We start from the raw sequence: 19,673 nt of genomic DNA on the forward strand, positions 1-19,673 counted from the left end.
CACCAGGGGCAATAAAGTGTCATCTCTGCAGACTTAGCCTTGACAAGATAGAGGCGGCTGAGCATGCTCAGTTCCCAGGATACTGGAGCAGGGTGCCTGGGAGTGGGGAGTGGTGGGGGTTGTGAGGGGGGCTGAGGGGGAGAAACTTAATGGAGTCTCAACCCGCTGACTGGGCGCTGGAAGGCGGTGCGCTCGTGCGGGGGGCGGAGCCTCGGCTGCACGCTCTCTTCTGCCCCGCCTCCTGCTTCCTGCTTGCCGCTCTGGGGCCGCCGGTTTCCCTAGCAACCGTCGCGCAGCGTCTTTCTAGGGGAGCTCCTGTCAGCCCGCGGATCCCACCGCTCTCTCCTCACTGCCCGGTGCTTTTAGCGTGGGCTCATAGACTGACGGTCAACAAAAATGGCGGAGCGGAGCCAGACGGCGCCTGAAGCAGGTCTGTGAGGGCCATAGAGCAGGGGAAGGCTGAGGCGCCTGTCTTTGGCCTGAGGGGATTGGGCACTCAACCTGGCCCCTAACCCTGAGGAGGCGCCCTTGTAGGTTACCGCGGTGGGACTGTTACTTCAGGGTCAGGGTTCAAGGGAGACGTGTTTCTCTCTGAGTGTCCAGCAGAGAATTTCAAAGTTCTGCTATTGGGGAACTGGGGTGGGGTGGGGGTGGGGTGGGGTGGTGCACACAATTGAGTGAGCATGGGCCTAGAAAGGGCTTGGAGAGAAGATATAGGGCTTTTAATACGGAGGGGCACCTGTTATGGGGTCGAGTCCAGATCCTGGAAAAGGAGGATGTTCACAGACTCGTGGTAGCTTGGAAGGCATCCCTCCTGGGCTGTGATTTGGAACTGGGAAGAGTGTGGAAGATATACTACCTCCCTATGGGCTCCAAAGAAGTGGAGTTTATATGCAATAGTTGTCTTTTGGAGAACTCTAAAGTCCTAAGTAGTCACACAGAAAACAGGCAAATCTTCCTATGAGTCCCTAAAAAGACAAGAGACTTGAAGGGTCACCCATAACTCCAGTCCATTTGGAGTCTACCAAAGGAGGCTGGAAGCTGAGTGTATTTGGGAACTTGAAGGTCATTCAAAATCATAAAAGGTTACAGTCCACATTTCTGTTAGTGTAAGATTGCCTTTAAGTAGCAGGGACTCTGATGGAATGGAAATCCAGGATCCTGTTTCTAAGGGTATCCCTGTGGGTTTGGTTGAACTTAGAGAATTAGTAACCAAAGTGCCTTACAGGCTAATCGAAGAAAGCAAGAGTCCTTTGTATATAAAAGATTTGTCAGAAAAACAGGCAGAAGAACGGCTGAAACTTTAATGTAAGGGATAATATCAGTGTTTGCATAGGAAATCAGTGAACACACACACACACACACACACACACACACACACACACATTATAAGGGAGTGCAATACAGGAACGGTGACTTTACTTGAGATGATCAAGAATGGTTCAAGAGACTATTATCTTTTAAGGCCTCTCCAGATTTCTTTATTTTATTGGAATCTCTATTTTTTCCTCGATTCATTTTTGCAGTTGTTGGTTCTTTATAATATACCATGAACATTCCTTACACACTTTAAATGTTTATTAAATACTAACTATATGTCATATAACAAATTAGGCACTGCAAACTCCTTGCTCTTGATTCTTTTGGGCACTTTTGTCTTTTAACCTGTTCGAATCTATTATATAAATAAAGTTATTTATTTGTGTCATTAATTATCCCTCTCCTTCCACTAATATATAAACTATAAAGGGCTTTTCTTTGCCTATTACTCTCACAGGGTCTAGAACTAAATCTGTTGTGTATTATGTTTTTGATGAATGAATGCCTGGATTGACTGAAAGTGATAGCTTAGCTGAAATATAAGAGAGATTGGATAAATGAAGAGACCAAAGAGAAGTATAGGTAGAGAGAACCCACATGCAAAGACTGCAAAGTAGATATTAATATACTTTGTAAGAATATAAAGAAGATAAATGTGGGTGGTGCTCATGGGGTAATGGAAGGAGAGGTGGAAAGCTGAAGCCAGGTCTTATAGTACTTTGAAGATTCAATTTTGTTCAACATCCCCAAGGTTAATGGGAAATCACGATGGCTTTTAAGCAGAAATAGGGAATCATTAGAATAATTGAAAAAAAATAATTCCAGCTGGAGTGGAAAGTATTAATACAAGAGTATACATGGGAGAAGTGTTAGAAGATAATAGTGGGGGTATAGAAATGAGACCAAGCAGATAAAGTAGAACTTAGTGAAATATGAGACATCAGAGATGAGTCATTTTCTATCTTGTGCAAATGATGGTTGGTTGTACCACCACAAAGATAGGGAACATTAGAAGAGTCCTTGGCTAAGTTTGAGGTATCTTTAAGACACCCATTTAAGTGGAGACATTGACAAAGCAGTTGAAATTAAATATGAACCTGCATGAGGTCAGCATTTTGGAAGTGAGATAGTGATGCACGAATGTGGATTGAAGTGTGTAGAAGGAGAAAAGGCCAGGGGGAACTGAGATATTTTAGTACTTTCCAGCGAGACGGATGGGGTGTAACCAGAGAGAGTACAACTAAAAGAGTATTTCAAGATGAGTAGACGCCTGTATAGATTAAACTCTGCCAAGGGCTATGAAATGAGGAATGGGAAATTAGAGTTAGCAACAGTGAGGTCACTGGTGACTTGGATGTGAGAAAACTGACGATGGAAAATCCAGGTTACCTATGTTCTATGTTATTATGCCTCCTCAATCTTTCTTTCTTTCTTAATTCAGACTTCTAGGTGTGGTAGTTAACTTTAATTGTCAATTTGATATAATCCAGATTCTAGAATAATCTGGGAAAGGAGTGTCTACAAGGAATTTTCTATATAATGTGAGCATGTCATTAAGAATTGGTTTAATACTGTATCCACATAGCAAAATAATAGAAGTTGGTTTGTTTATTTTTTTTCCCAATGGAAGTAACACAAATTGTTTTTGATGGGGGGAGGAAGGACACAAAGTTATGTGGCTGGGTAAGGAGAGATGGATCTTGGAAAAGTTGGGGGAGTAGAAGAGACTATGACCAAAAAGCGTTATGCAACACGCCATACAAAATATCCTAGGATAACTCTAAAACCCTGGAAAGTAAAAAGGAAATCACTGCCAAGGTAGTGGATGTCAGGGAGCACTAGAGAGAGGAATAGCTGGCTACAAATGATCTGATGGGGAAAATAGGGAAAGACAGTGGGTTCTGATAGGGATGAGAGAGGGAAACAAATAAGGAGGATAACAATGGCAACATCTGAAAAAGTCGTAACTGTCTACCTAAAAATCCTATAGTACATGTCACTCTCTGTGTGTCTGTGTGTCTGTGTGTCTGTGTGTCTGTGTGTGTGTGTGTCTGTCTGTCTGTCTCTCTCTCTCTGTCTCTCTGTCTCTGTCTCTCTGTCTCTGTCTCTCTCTAAGAGAAAAATTAAAAAGAAAACAAAATAGACATACCTAAAATATAATGTAAGTTTTATAATGAAAATGGAGCAATGGAGAAACAAACTAAAGTTTTTTAGATATATTATTCTTTTATTAGTGACCGATAAAGCCAGATTTTAAAGGCTGAAATAAAGATTCAAGATTACATTGCTTGTATTTCAAGATTCAGCCCAGCTAAGTAAAAGATAAAAGAATATAAGTTCCATCCCATGAGATCATGCAGCTTTTCTTTTTTAAATATATTCTATTAATTTATTCATATTACATCTTAATTGTTATCCCATCCCTTGTATCCTCCCATTCCTCCCTCCCTCTCATTTTCCCCTTACTCCCCTCCCCTATGACTGTGACTGAGGGGGACTTCTTCCCCCTGTATATGCTCATAGGGTATCAAGTCTCTTCTTGGTAGCCTGCCATCCTTCCTCTGAGTGCCACCAGGTCTCCCCTTCCAGGGGACGTGGTCCAAACTAAATTTTAAATCCTTTAAAGTACTTCCTTTGAGATTCCTCCTACAGGAAGGAGATGCTTCACACTAATAAGAATCATTCATTTTGTCTAATGGGATTATTTCATGCCAATGTAAATACTCTATTGAGCCCAGTGAGAATGCTGCCCAGCAGGGCTAGCACAGTTTTTTTATTGATAAATAACAGGACTTTTAGAAGCTTTGTGGATTGTGCAGGTTGGAATGATAAGGAATGCCTGGACAGAAGTTGAAAAAGAAAAGTCTGTTTTCTGTCTAAAATATGAAACAAAACCCACTACATTTTACAAAATTCTCAACAAACTAATAAATATAAAAAACACAAAGTTCCTTAAAAACTATTTTAATCAAGGAGAGTCCTCCTCCCCTCACATTTAACCTCAGCTTATCCAGTGTCCCCTGTACTATGTGTCACCTTTTCCTCTGTGGCCTGGCAAGGCCACCCCCACCAGGGTAGAAGTGAACAACATTAAGAGGCCCGAGTCCATGTCAGAAGTAGTCCCTACTCCACATATTGTGGGACGCACATGGAGACTGTGCTGCCTTTCTACTACATCTGAGCAGGAGGTCTAGGTCCACATCTCACATGGAACTTGGTTGGCACATCAGTCCAGATAGTTTGATCTTTCAATTAAGCTTAGTAGGTTAGGGGTTAAGATGTTTTTAGATCAAGATAGATGTTTTAAGTTAGTAGAGATGAGGTATGATAGATATTAATATCCATTCAGAAATTTAGACCCAACTAGATAGGAAAGAGGCTTACTTCAATTTTTCCAAATACAAGTAGCCAAATCACAATGAATGTAACATTTATATAATTCCTGATTGTCTTGTGGTTCTTCCTGCTGTATGTAGTTTATTTTACCTATGTGTAATGATATAAATGTATATGTTAAAAAAGAAATACAATAAAAATATGAAAAAAGAAGGACACACAAGGTACATTTCTTTCAATTGAGAGAAGCCTTTCTGCTTATAACAAATATTATAAACCTACATAACCTATATTATACAAATATCTGATATATCAGCAAACATTTATCAAGTCACTAAAATTATGCTGATTAAATTTTGATTTTTACACAAAAACTGTTTTTTATATTTTATAGCTAATAAAATAATTATATTACTAAAAGTACTAGCTTTATAAATTTAAGAACATTTCTTTTCATGAAAGGTAAAACAATACTTGGAATCGTTTGAGAAATCACTAAACTCATTAATTCCAAATCATCTTTTTCTTTTACTTGAAAGTGCTATTTATTTTGAAAAATATAAATAATTAAAATTTAAATAAATAAAATTTGTTCATATAGTCTTTTTTTGAAGTTCAAGTACAGTGTTATTAGTGTCTAAGAGAAAACATAGCATAGGTTAGGTGAAAATCCTGGCAGTTGTCAGGAGGAGATGGAGAGAAAGCCATGACTTTTAAATTATAAATAGAAATAGACCGCTTATTAAGAAAGAAAGAACAATACTCCCAAGGGTGGAAATCGGCTTGTGAACTGAGAAAAGACCCCCAAAATCTTAGTCATATATTTTTAGAACCGTATTTATGATATTCTATTTTTTCATGTACAACTTTCTCAATTTTGCAAATTTATAAGCAAATTTATCTTAGGCACAAAATAATGTTGGTGCACGAATGTCTGACTGGTCTTGCCAGTCTTTCATTTTCTATCACGTTAACTTTCATACTCAGAAAGTTATTCAGAAGCTTTTATTTCTAGATCACAAGGCTTTTAAAATACTAATTTAGAATTTGTATAGCAATTATAAAGAAATACGTATATACATATTATATAGCATTTATATGAAAATGACCTCATAGATCTGTGAATCCTGCATCACTCTCTTACTATCTTTGGGAGCAAGAGAGATGCTGTAGCTCACTCTGAGTTCTGGAAAGAAGAGAAAACTTATAAGCTAAAATGATCATTAGCCAAATATATCTAGCTCCATTCACAAAGCCCAAGATATGTTTTTACAATTGCACATTGAGTCATCAATAAAGAACCATGAAGAGGAAAGTAGGAATATAAACAATATGAGGCTTTTTCCTTTCTTTAGTGTATATCATTTTAGTTAAAAAAAAAAAGTAGCATGAGGTTAAAAGGACTATATTAGTCTTCTCCTTGTCCACCCTTTTTTCTAGTTCATCATCGTTAAATCCCACTGTAGATGGTGTCTGTGGTTAGAACTAGGATAGACTTTTTGGAAAGTAAATATAAGTAAACTGGCACTTTCTGAACTGACTTTAGGGTATTATATGTTTTCCAATTAGATATATAAGCAAAATATAGAGGCAGTTAATTTCACTTAGTTGTAACTATTTGTCCTAGTTAACCTTAACTGTAAAACTTGATATAGCTTAGAGTCACTGAGATGCCAGTCTCATTTGAAGGATTGCCCAGATTAGATTGTTAAAACAACGATGACGACAACAACAACAACAACAACAACAACAGCAACAACAAGAACAACCAGCCCAGAAACTTCTACTTAATGATTGTCCTGTGGGCATTGTTGTTGAGGATTGCACTGATTGTTTATAATATGGGGTCCAGCCGAAGGTGGGCAACACCATTCCCTTGGCATGTGGTCCAGAGCTGTATAAAAAAGCTGGCTAAGTATGAGTCTGTAAGCCAGAAAGCAGTTTTCTTTCATAGTTTCTGCTTGACATCCCTAGATGGTAGATTGTACCTAAAAGCATAAGCGAAATAAATCCTTTACTCCCTCCCCTAAGTTGCTTTTGGTCAGAATCTTTTATCATAGTAATAGAAAGGACACCATAACACTATTCAAATTGAAATTTATGATCACCCTTTCAAGCTAATTTAGCAGAATGCTGTTAAGGCATCTTTAAAGTAGAGCTGACCTTCAGTTTATGAACCAAGAACATTGGCAGTGTTAGTGATTCATGTGTCTTACCCTTCATCTCAATGTCCATAGCAACATAGTTCCATTATCAGTAAAGAGCTGAGATGTATCTGTCTCCTCTCTACTACACTGTGTTACTGTGTTATGCTTATCTTATACCAAAAGTTGCAAACTAATAGCAACTTCTGTTGGACCACCTGTCAGATATATTTTGTTGTGTCAAGTAAGCATATAAACAAGGGCTTTATTAGGTTATAATAATATTAGTTGCTACAAATAGGTTTTAGGCTAAAACAAGAATTTCTTATTCTTGTGAAAACCCAGGATGTTTGGTGAAGCCGAACCTTGGTTGCTTTTTGTTTACAGCTGCAGTTGAGTAGCTGGCCCCATCTTTAGAAAGAGACAAAGTATGATACAGTGCTCAGTACTGCCTATTGTCACTTCATGGGAAGATTATTTATTAGAGAAAGCTTACAGGGCTACCGAAAGGAACAATCACTATTTTCTCCTTAAATTCTCCTTTTCATTTTTCTTCAATAATTTCACATTACTTGCATAACTTTAAATTTTGTAATATTTGTTTTATATCATTCTTAAGAATTTTGTTCAGTTATTTATATGCATGTGTTTATATCTATGCATATTTTTTTCTGGTAACTCAAGTTAGTCAATTTATGCCCTTCATCATATAAGTAACAGGTCTACTTTCTAATTTCTAAATATACCGTATACATTTGTACTTTTAAAAAATGGGTGGGTAGGGTGGCTCCTCTTTTCTGAGAACTAGGGAAAGGGTGTATTTGGGAAGAGGGAGGGAGGGTGGGACTGGGAAGATAGGAAGGAGGCTATTATTTGGATGTAAAGGGAATAACTATATATATATATATATATATATATATATATATATATATATAATGTATGTTGTGCAGATATATGTATAGTCTTACATATGTGTAAAACCATTAACAACTTAGATTACAATTAGACCAATAACAATAGTTCTTTCATGTAAAGAACAAAAAATTTTTCATCCAAGGACTGGTGAAATGGCTTAATGGGAAAATACTTGTCACGTAACCCAGAAGAACTGAGTTTGATCACTAGAACCCAGATAAATGTAGAAGAAAATAACGGATTCCACAAACTGTCTTCTGACTTCCACACTTGTACTGTGGAATGCATGTGTTCATATATACTACACTAGACTAGACTAGACTAGACTAGACTGCACACACACACACATGCACACACACACACACACACACATCCAGAGAGAGGAGAGAGAGAGAAGGGAGGCACATGACAGTTGGTAATTTCCTATATGTTTTTCCCATATTCCTTATAAAATCTTAACTTTTGTTGTTTGCTTATTTGAATAAGGAAAGTGGTTTTCTTGCATTTAATGATTGCGTCTCTTTGGTATAGTTTGACATATTCTTGTGTTTTCTGTATTTTGTATGAATTATTGGATATATCTAGAAAATTGAGTTTGAACTTTTTTAAAAATCAGGAGTGCTTAAAAAGTAGTATTATGTGCTTCCATAAAAAGGCATTCAGTCATCTGGTTTTCTGTTTTTGTGATGATAGAAACCATTGAGCAATTATTATGCAGTTATAGATAATTTACATTTAAACATTAATCATTCAGAAGAATAAAGTAGAGTTGAAAAAATGAAGTCAAGAAATTTAGGGGAAGGAAAGCTACTTCATGAATGGTTTTATTAGGGAAACTGAAGGAGATGATGTGTCTAAAGGTACTCTTTAAGAATGAATGATTCTGTTCAAAGGATATGATACATTAGCCACTTTATGCTAATTTATATAGTGATGATAAATAACTAAAAATTCCAATAGTCTGCAGCAACAATGATTAATTTATTGCTACTATTTACCTGTCCATTGTAGGTCATCCTATATCCTTTTCTGTATGCTCATGTAAGGAGTCAGGGTGATACCATAGTTTCTATCTGGATGTTTCTGGTCTCAGAAGAAAAGAGACAGTTTTGGAAAAGGATAATAGTTCTTAAAATTCTATTTGGAAATGGCACATGTCACACTAACATTTTCTCTGAGTTTTAGGTTATCCTGATAATAATAACCTCAAGCATATACAGTCCCTCCTTAGGTCAGAGCATCAGGTAATTTTGTGATAGAATATGTCAGATAGAGAGAAACAGCGTTTGACATTCTAAGAAAATACCCAAGAACAACAAGTTATAGAACAGATTTATTCTGGCTTATAGTTTCAGAGGTTTAGTCACTAGGGCCACAGTGTGGCAGATTATGATGAGGAGTGAAGTAGTTTATTTCATGAGAGTTGGGAAGCTGAGAAGGGAAAGAAAAGAAGATGAGGCCAGGAATAAGACGTACCTCCATAACACACTTCTTCCAAATTAACTTCTGTTTTGTGATTCTATTCCCAAGGAGATGTGAACAAATGCCAAGTGACCCCAGATAGAGAACAGATGGCAGACCAACACCAGGATATTGTCAAAGTCCAACTTCATGACCAATGAGGTTTCTAGGGGTTACTTACAGGAATATGAATGAGGACCAGAAATGACTCAGAGACAGGTGCATCACCAAAGTTCACACAGCATGGGTGACAGCTCACAAAAGCAGGAAACCAGGAGCAGGAAGCATTGCATGGTCTACAGGCAGCTCAACGCGTTGGTCAGGGAGTTTAGTTGTTGTGAGCCTCTTCCATCCAGTCAGCTCAGCTGATCCTTGTTAATTCTAGGCAGGTTGTCTCTGCTGCTCCCATGTTGCTAGGTTGGTCTGAGAGTCTTCTTAGGGAACTCACGTTTTCTGAGAGCTTTGAGGAGCCCTTAAAAACTAGGTACACTTGGAGAGGGAAGAGCCTAGTTAATCTGGTCAGTTTCAGGTACCCCATAAGGGTATTTTGAGTTGTTTACTTTCTGAGCTTCTTTGTAGGATGAAATGTTGCCCTCCCCATAGAACATCAGGCTGTTTTGCATTTCTGCGATTGTCCTGTGTCTCCTTATCCTAAGTTTCCCTAGAAGACAGAAGGTTTTATTTTATTTTATTATTTTGCTTAGGGGGCTGCAGAGATGGCTCAGTGGTTAAGAGCGTCGCCTGCTCTTCCAGAGGTCCTGAGTTCAATTCCCAGCAACCACATGGTGGCTCACAACCATCTATAATGTAATCTGATACGCTCTTCTGCAGATAAAGCACTCATATGCAATAAATAAAATAAATAAATCTTATTATTTTGCTTAGACTAACATATTTAATTTTTTTCAAGCTTTAAAAATTGGCAGGAGGAAAAAATCCACCACACTGGAGAATTTCCTAACCATAATTTAGCAAGTTCTGTAACTTAAGTTTTTTCATTAAATTTTTAAATTCTTTTACATATACATTTATACTATTACACATATATACAATAAACTACCTATAGCAAGAACCACCATGACACAATCAGGAATTATATAAATGTTATATTCTTAGTGTTTTGGTTATTTGTATTTGACAGCCTTGAAGAAAACATCTTTTCTATCTTGGTGAGTCTAAAATTCTGAATGTAAATTACTCTCCATCACATCTTGTCATTATCAATTTAAAACATCTATCTAGACCTAAAAGCATCTTAACAGCTAACCAACTAAGCTTCATTGTAAAACTAAACTACCTGGTCTTCAACCCCATCAGAGACTCGAGAAGGAATAAACATGATTACCTGAGTATGCTGGGAGAGCAGGTTAATAGCTTTCCAAATGAGAAAATGACAGAGACAGTTTGCTAGCTGACTAGTCACCCAAAACTCTCTATAACGTTGGAGCATCATATTCAGCCTTATGCCCCAAAATATCTGACAGACATATTTGTGAGGCAGGAACTATTGAAGACTTCCTTACCCTGTCTTGACAGAGTTTGCTGTCGACTCTGCCTGCATCCAAGCTTGCCCTTTTTTAGGCAGACTTCTGTCTGTGGTAGAAACAACAACCTTTTGCCCAGTGGCTGGTTTGCCATATTTGAAGCCATCTCCATAAGGAGGTTTTTTGATGCTTATCATCTTTTTTGAGATAGGCTGGTTGTTACCAGGAGTTAACCTGTCTCATTGTCTGTGAATCTTTAAAATAATAAAAATGTTTTTAAGTGCCATATTCTATATGTCTCTGAGGTTTTTGAAGATCTTATTTAACTATTTTACCTTATCTTTCTATAGAATCACATCTATCTGTTGCACCTAAGATGTATATTCTTGTGATAAAAGTAGAATAGTAATTTGATATGACCATGAGGTGATAAACTAACAATTAACTTGTATAATGTATTTATCTTAAATAGCCTGCAATAGCACTTTGAAAGCATTGGAAGTAAACCTTTTATTATAATTGAATTATATAGGTACAATACCTCATATTAGAGTAGAAATATGTATATACATATATATACATACATATATAATGTTTGTGAAGAATAATCTTACATTTGAATTCTATACCACTGTATCTAAAATTAAATTTACTTTGCATCTATATACAACATTCTATACCAGTGAATCAAAAATAACCTTATGAGTGACAATTGAGAATTAGATTCACTAATCTACTTTTTGTTCTATCTTCCCTATATATTTCTATATCCCTCCTCCTTTCTTTTCAACCCCTATCTCCAAACCTAAGAATGGAAGATAAAGGAAAAGAGAAACATCTCTGAGTCCAACCTTGTGTTCTCTCTAAATAAGACTAATAATAACTTGTAACCAACTCCCATTGACAATAATTCTCTATAGGCCATGAAAACTACCAAAAACCTACCGATCCCCCTTAAAGGAAATGGGGTGTTACTCTTAAGGTTTCTTCTGGCTGATTTGGGATGAACAATACCTTTGTAGGGGCCTAAATACAATTGGGGAAATGGTTAAATAAGCTAGGAATAGAATTTGTGGTCTAGTTTCTAATGTTGAGAAGTTCCAAGCTTAATTAGAGTCCTGTGTGGGACAGTCTGAAATGCTGGACCATTGGGGATTGGAGACCGGTTGTTTTAATCTTGGAGGAAATTGTCATAAAATAGTTCTACCTCCTCCTAGTTTCTACAATCTTTCCATAATGTTGCTAAGTTATGCATCCACCAATGCTTTCATCCTTTCATTAGATCAGACATCTCATGATTCAATCACTTCCTAAAAGCCCAACCTACAAATACAGTGTTTGGGAGGCCTCTGGGATAAATTGGAGCTCAAAACCCTAACAAAGCATCACTTTACACGATTCATTTGAGAGTTATCAGAAATATAAGTATAACGTCTGTGTAGACTAGAGATCGTGAAGTTTAAAGTAAGGAGGGCATCAACTCATATTCAGTTAACCTTCCATCTCACTGAATGCTGAGGCTTCTGGTCAGGTAAGTTGGAACGCAGAGTTCTATCTGATTGCTGTTCAGTAGGAGAAATACGCCACGAACATGAATGTGATCTATATAGTTAATTTTAAATCTGTTGCTAGCTGCATTAAAATATGAAGGAAGATGAAATGAATTTTAATGTATATTTTAAAATTCAATGTCTTATTGAATATGCTTGTATTAAGGGATAGCTTAGGGATAGAGCAATTGATTGCAATATCCTGTTGCATTTGTTGTATTTATCATTGTTCCCAGTGTCCCAAAAAGAAATCATAAGGATTTTTAGAACAGTTTATTATAAGCAAGGAGCAATCACAGCTTGTCCTCCAAAACAGAATATTTAACAAAGACAAAAACAATAATGATCTATAAGGAAGTGTGAAACTGAGAATACTAGGCCTCAAGTATCTTAGAGAAAAAAGAGAGCAAAGATGTAACATGCAACCACCCTTTATGATGATAAAAAACAATTAGTAGCCTGTGGGGGAGAGCCAGAATGTTAATTAAAGATGGAATAAGGAAAAGTATAGAACTTTAGGTAAGTTTAAAGAAGACACTTTCCTCTGGACAAAATAACATAACAATCAGATGGGCATAATAAAAGATAGGTGTTGAAGTGGTGTAGATTTTATACCAATGTTACTCAGAGAGTCCTAAAGTAAAGAGTAGAGGTCTTTGGCTGGGAAGTAGGGACCAGGAGCTTGGATGAGGCATTTGTGGATTAGAAATTAATGCTAACTAGTTCAGTGCTATTGGAAACTACTATGCCAGGTAAAAACAGAACTCTGAAAAATTTGGCTGCTTCGTGATCATTGCCTTAATGACTAGGGATGAAATTATACCTGCTATGGGAGTGTTTAAATGCAAGGGCAGTGAGTAGGGCAATGATGAGGACATGCTCAGAGAAAGTATCTGCAGCTTTTGATGCTGTGATGAAGGAAGAGAAGTTACTTTGACAGCATTTCTGATTGCCCACAGTTTCTTAAGTACCTTGTCTAGCTTGCTTTCAGGCGTTACAAAGCTCTGTAGGGTGAGTTTCTTTGAGTTCTAATTGTTTTTGACATGGGACTTAGGTTTAGAAGGGCACAGTAGCTTGTTTAAGCTCCACAGCTGATGAACAGCAACAAGAACTTCCAAGCTCTAGGTAACCCCAAAGGACTTCTCTGGGCCTTGTACACATCTTTCAAACGATGCAGAAGAACAAGATAAAAGGAGACAGATGCTTAAACTTCAGCTTTCATTGACAGAAATAGGAAAATACGTGTGTAAATGGTTTCATTGCAGAAAGGATAGATTTATTTTAGGCACTTGAAAATACAGGTAACAATGAAGTAGGTGTGTGGACATAATGATGGAGCGGCTAGAAATGTGAGATCTGACTCTGAAAGAGAGCTTGGAGAGGAAAGAAACAAAAGTGTGTGGTGTTGAGTGGATAAATATGGATATATGCTATCTAAAGACTAAGTTGGATATAAAATCAATATTTAAGTATTTTGAAAAATTGAGTCATAAAGAAATCCTTACAAAAATCTGATTATTATAAATATTACAATATGTTCATCTTTGTAAATAATTTTAGTCATAAACATACTAATTGTATGAATATAGTGAAACTAATATATATATAAACTATATATTAGTTTGTTGATTTATGCTAAAAGTAATGTACTGCCTGAGTAATTCACAGTATATTGGTTCTAATAACATTGTCTCAAAACAGGAATACTTGATAATTTTAATATATAATACATGATCCTGTCTTATAAATACAGTATATGTGAATATTATATACATACAGTGGTCTGGAATAGGTAGTATCCCAGGTCACCGAGAGATTATTAGAAATTCCAGTTTACATTTTAAAACATTTAATACCACAATCAGCCTAAGCCTTGTTAAAATTAGAAAAGTAGCTAAAAGAATATAAAATGTGAAAAAACAAATGTAACGTTCACACTGGTATTTGTTTTACTTTTTCACCATGACCAAATGACTGACATGGGTACCTGAAGGGAAGAGCTTATTTTGTCTTTAGGCTTCAGAGAGTTCATTTTTTAAAAGTGGGAAGAATAAGGCAGGACAGGTTGCATGATGACCAGCCAGGACACAGAGAGAAAACCCTGATTCCTTATTGTTTCTTGCTAGTTTCTGCATCTGTGATTGTCTCTTTCTATTGTTTCTTTCACCACTTTTGATAACCTTTTGTTGGTGTATTGAATTGATTTCCTACATTTTGTTAGTTTACATATATTTTTATTTTAGTCCTCTAATTGGTTTTGAAGTTTCTTTAGAATAGTATCCAGAACTCAAAATGTTCCAGCATTTCAGTAATCTCATCATCTTCAGTTTCTGATGCTAAGTGGCTGTCAGTTTTGTGGAACTGTTGCAGACTTTGTTGTTGTTGTGTTTTGTGCATCTGCTCTGGTGTATGTGTCTTCTGGCTCGTGACTTCCCCTACTTTTTATAAAGTTTTTGCTTTATCTGAGTCCTACTGGAGGGTTATCTTCACTTGGCTTATGTTCAGGGAGAAAGTACACAGCAGTAATAATTGTTGTGGTTTCATAAAAGTCTTGGTGGTAGCTGCTAGTAAAGATGCTGTGCTCTGCCAGCCAAGGACAATACAGGCGGTAAACTTTAAACCCCTACCCAGATCTAGCCAATGGGCAGTGCATTCTCCACAGTTGAGTGGAGAGTGGGGTATGATTTTCACACGTACTCTGGTGCCTCATATTTGACCATATCCCCTGGAGGGGAAGACCTGGTGGCACTCAGAGGAAGGACAGCAGGCTACCAAGAAGAGACTTGATACCCTATGAGCATATACAGGGGGAGGAACTCTCCCTCAGGAACATTCATAGGGGAGGGGAATAAGGGGAAAATGGGAAGGAGGGAAGAATGGGAGGATACAGGGATGGGATAACCATTGAGATGTAACAAGAATAAATTAATTTAAAAAAAAAAAGATGCTGTGCTCTGGACTTACGTTTCCCGTGAAGCTTTGGTAGAAGATTTTTGATGGTTCAAATATTTTGCTCTGATGTGCTTAAGAATACAGCTCACAGAGACTTCACAACTTAGTGGAAGTTATTTTGAGGTGGTATCCCCACTAGGGGGGATAAGAACACTTGAATGACTTCTTCTTGAGCCTGCTTTGAGGTGCCTGCTTTCCGATTTCCCATACTGCCCTGGGATCTCCAGTTCTTGTACTGGGATTTTTCTCAGACATATCCTTCACATCTCTAGGCCTGTGCTACTCTGATGCCTCATCCCTGGGGCCAATCCATGCTCTTTCCAAGGCATGTGTTTATTTACTGTTTATAATCAGCTAAACAAAGTCTGTTCTTTTAAAATCAAGGAGAAATTATGATAGTCCTTTAAATGTCTAAGTAGAGACAGTCTCCTCACGGACTTCTGGTTGAGTTTGACCAAATACTAAAATTATAAGAAGATATCTGTTCTTTTTTTTGTATGCTGTGCAGAAAAGAGTGAACTTTTTAACTGGTAAAAATTAAGGTAGTAATTGAACGTATGCTGTTAAATGGATATAAATACCACAGCACCCAGGAGAAATTACAAAACCCATTTATTTTTGTCACACACCTCTCCTAACTGTCTACCATTTTTGGAATACTTTAAATAAATGAGTAAAATAACTTATTAAAGTTTGAGTAGAAGGTTCTTTTTAATAAGAATCTTACTATTGCAAATGACTTTCCTTTAAACATTAAGTACTCATCTGTAAAAGAAAAAAAATATCTACAAAGGTCAACAGAACAGTTCGTTTTAAGTATTGTAAAACACAGCAAAGTTACAACTGTTGTTACATGAACCAATGACATATTATATTCATTCATAGAATTGAGTCTCTGGAAGTAAAAATAGATATTCAAACAAGCTATTTAAAAATGAAAAACATAAAGAACCTACGGGAGTTATTGGAAGGCTGTGCTGAAAGGACAGATCTACTTCTCTTCTTGTGATATGCAAGCATCCTTAACTCACCCACATCCAAGTCATTCCTAAAGTTAGCGTTCCTTCGAGCTAGTGTCTTTTAAGTTTTTGAAGTTGAAATTTTCCCTTCACTTCCTTTAATTTTCCAACATATTCTATACCTATCACCATACAGAAAACATATTCTAACATTAGTAATCACCATTTGATCTACACATTCAGATTTCTTTTTGTTATCTGAGCTCTCTGTATTGTATGGCACTATTACTTGTTCTATCTTTGAATTACTCCCCATCTTTCCTAAGTTCATAATAATGCAGGTAGAAAAAATTTCGTGATTTGAAGACAGAGTGATTTGCTCAAATTGTCTAGGTGTGTTTTTCTAGTTTATTTAAGGACTTCCCTTCCTCTATCTTGCTGTTACGTCTTTGCTAAAGGTAAAAAGGGTTATTTTCACTCACATCTCTACTAAAGGTGTACATCCTTTTCTTAAGTAATACCCTAGCCTAGTTTAATTTCTGTTGCTCTAATAAAATGCCCCAACAAAAGTCCAGGTTACAGCCCATCATAACAGGGAAATCAAGGTAGAAGGAACTTAAAATGGCTAGTTATATCACACACAAAGCCAAGAGCAGAGAGAAATGCATTCATGTTTACAGCTCAGATGATTTTTCTCTTACATTACAGTCCAGGACTCAAACTCAGTGATGGGAGCTTCCCACACTTGGCTGAGTCTTTCTACTCAATGAATGTAATCAAGACAGTGTCCTACAGATATGCCCACAGATGCACCTGCTCTAGAGTTCCTATGGAGATATTATTCCAAGGTGAATCTAGATTGTGCCAAATTGAAGATTAAAACTAATGCATTATAAAATTGTGTAGATGTATTTTTCCCATTTTATCTCAGGACTTCCCTTTTCTACCATGCTGTTGAATTGCTCTTAGAAGTTTATGTCATCTTCTTCAATACAATCCCCTAATCCATGGTTTTGCTTTTTCTTTACTACATATGTAGTGATTGTTTTATGCAGACTTCTTTTTTCGGTATTAAACTTATTTTCAATGTCTTTTGTCTTTGCTGAACCCATTTAATATTCTCATGTTTTAATTTTAATTAAAAGTTGACATATATTTTTTGATGCCCTTAATTATATATACACATGTGCTTATGTATGTGTATGCATCTATTTATGTGTATATTTTCTGGAAATTTTATACTTTCATATTTCTAATTTTTTGTTAATTTTTATCTGTGTCCAAGCAACACTAAAAAATATATTTTGGAGCATTTCTAATATATGTTTAGCCCTAAACTTTACAATATTCTTGGCCAAATTTTTAAAATAAGCAATAGACAATAAAAGAAAAAATTAAAGACTTTGTACTCTGATCCCCAAAATTTTAGGCATTAATATGGACAAACATTCCTCATTAATGAAAAATTCATTGAGTGCTTATGATAGTTGAAATTATGGATCACAGATCTTATAATTTTAGTTTTTTCAGTAGCATTTGATATTTCATGTATTTTGTTATAGTAAATAAATGTTTAGTGCTGTGTTGTTTTGTTTAAGATATTTTTCCAGTTTGTTTATTCTTTATGTATTACTTTGAAATTTAGTAGAATATGGCTTTGGGATATTGTCATTGAGACATTCCTAGTATGTTATTTGCAATGAGATTTTTTATTATGAAATCTTTTAAAACTGATTTTCTGTAAGTCATAATATTACTCATTGAAAATTTAGATATGTACTTATAAATGTAACAACACTGTCAAGGAACCTATTATGAATTGCATTTTTTATTATTTCAGAAGTATTTGAATGTTACCTGCTGTTCACTTGCTTTAGAATAAATTTTGACATTCAAGAACGGGAATCGTTTGAAGTGCATACTGAAAAAATTGTGTAGGTTACTGATCTTCAGTCTTTTAAAGCTCTTTCTTTACAACATTCATAAATCTGAAAAAAATGAATAAATGGTCAATTAGGCATCCGGAGTGTTGATTAATCTAAAGTATATTATTGTTACACTTCATGTAGTAATAGGTCCCCAGATAGTTTTGAACACACCTTAGTTATTACTACTCAGTCATATAAAATATTGTTAGACATCTTTTTCTTAAAAATTGATAATAGTGAAGTCTCCAAATAATGAGAGAGACAGAGTCCCAAGCAGACATCTCTTGTCACCAAACAAAACTTCCTGTACTGGGACTGAATTGAATTGTTGGCCAAACGGCTCCCGTGGAAACTCCCCAACAACCCAGGCTGTTGTCAAGATAATCTCCACAAACTGAGAACAAAACTCCATTGCTGAAGACGATGCCTGCATAACTCATTGAACATGGAGAGGTTGAGCTGGTGCCTACATAGAATCTTCACCCCTATGCTTTAGTGCAGTGATTCTCAACCTTCCTAAAACTGTGCCCCTTTAATACAGTTCCTCATGCTATGGTGAGCCCCCAACCATGTAATTATTTTTGTTGCTACATCATAACTGCAGTTTTGCTACTGATTTGAATCATAATATAAATATCTGTGTTTTCTGATGATCTTAGGTGACCCCTGTGGAAAAGTTCTTTGACCCCAAAGGGGTTGTGACCCACAGGTTGAGAACCATAGCTCTAGTGTCTTTGGTACAAAAGGGTACTTCTACAGGCTACCAAAAGAAAAATGTATACACCAACCCAGCTACAAAATCTTTGATCTACAATGCTGCCCATTCTATAAAATATGCTAGGGCAATGTTAGCACAAAGCTTGTAGGCCACAAGATGAAACCTATACCCATACCCATACCCAACATTGCTCAGGTGACCAAGAACCAGACACTAGATAGCCTGGGGACCTAGGGCAAAACCAAATACTACTGATTGTAAAAAAGTAATCATAAAATGACCCCTAATGATACTCTTATATGCTCATATACTAATGCCTTATTCAGCCATTATCAGAGAAGCTTTCTCCTACAGCAGATGGAAACAAATACAGAGACCCACAGCCAGACATTGCATAGGGAGAGAGAGAGTGACCTTAGAAAACTCAGCTCTAAATGGGATGTATTTATCAAATCCCTCTCATCAGAGCTCAGGAAACTCAAGGGAGAGGAAGTGGAAAGAGTGTATGATCCAGAGGAGATGAAAGATAACAGGAGAACAAGGCTCACTAAATCAACTGAGCAAAGCCCATGTGAATTCAAGGAGAATGAGGCAGCAGGCACAAGGTTAGCATGGGTCTGTGCCAGGTCCTCTGTATATATGATTTATTTTATTGTTTTTATGAGACTCCTGAGTGTGTGACTGATTGAGTCTTTGATTGAATGAGTGGGTCTTTGATTTTTGTGCTTTCTCTTGTGCTCTAATCCTTCTGTTGGAATGCTTTTTCTAACTTTGATGTGATGGATTTGTTTTATCTTATTATACTTTATTTTGTTATGCTTTGTTTTCTCTTAGAATCCTGCTCTTTTAAAATGAGACATAGAAAGGGAATAGATCAGGATGGGAGTGAAGGTGTGAAGAAAAGTG

The 19,673-nt window shown here is 36.5% G+C and overlaps 1 protein-coding gene across 5 annotated transcripts in view; it reads left to right on the forward strand.

Annotated features, from left to right (window-relative positions):
* Nucleotides 1-239: 239 nt before the first annotated feature.
* LOC311600411 (BEN domain-containing protein 5) overlaps nucleotides 240-19,673 on the forward strand; it is a 1,156,253-nt gene continuing 1,136,819 nt past the window's right edge. For 2 of the 5 annotated variants that reach the window (XM_084787055.1, XM_084787054.1), the window contains exon 1: nucleotides 240-430. In XM_084787055.1, coding sequence (XP_084643181.1) covers nucleotides 397-430 — 34 coding nt within the window. In that variant the 5' untranslated portion in view covers nucleotides 240-396. The remainder of the gene's footprint in view (nucleotides 431-19,673) is intronic. The other 3 variants (XM_084787050.1, XM_084787051.1, XM_084787053.1) reach the window with 3 other exon arrangements.

This window comes from Acomys minous (assembly GCF_964271855.1).
Source record: "Acomys minous genome assembly, chromosome: 6".
Classification (NCBI taxonomy): Eukaryota; Metazoa; Chordata; class Mammalia; order Rodentia; family Muridae; genus Acomys; species Acomys minous.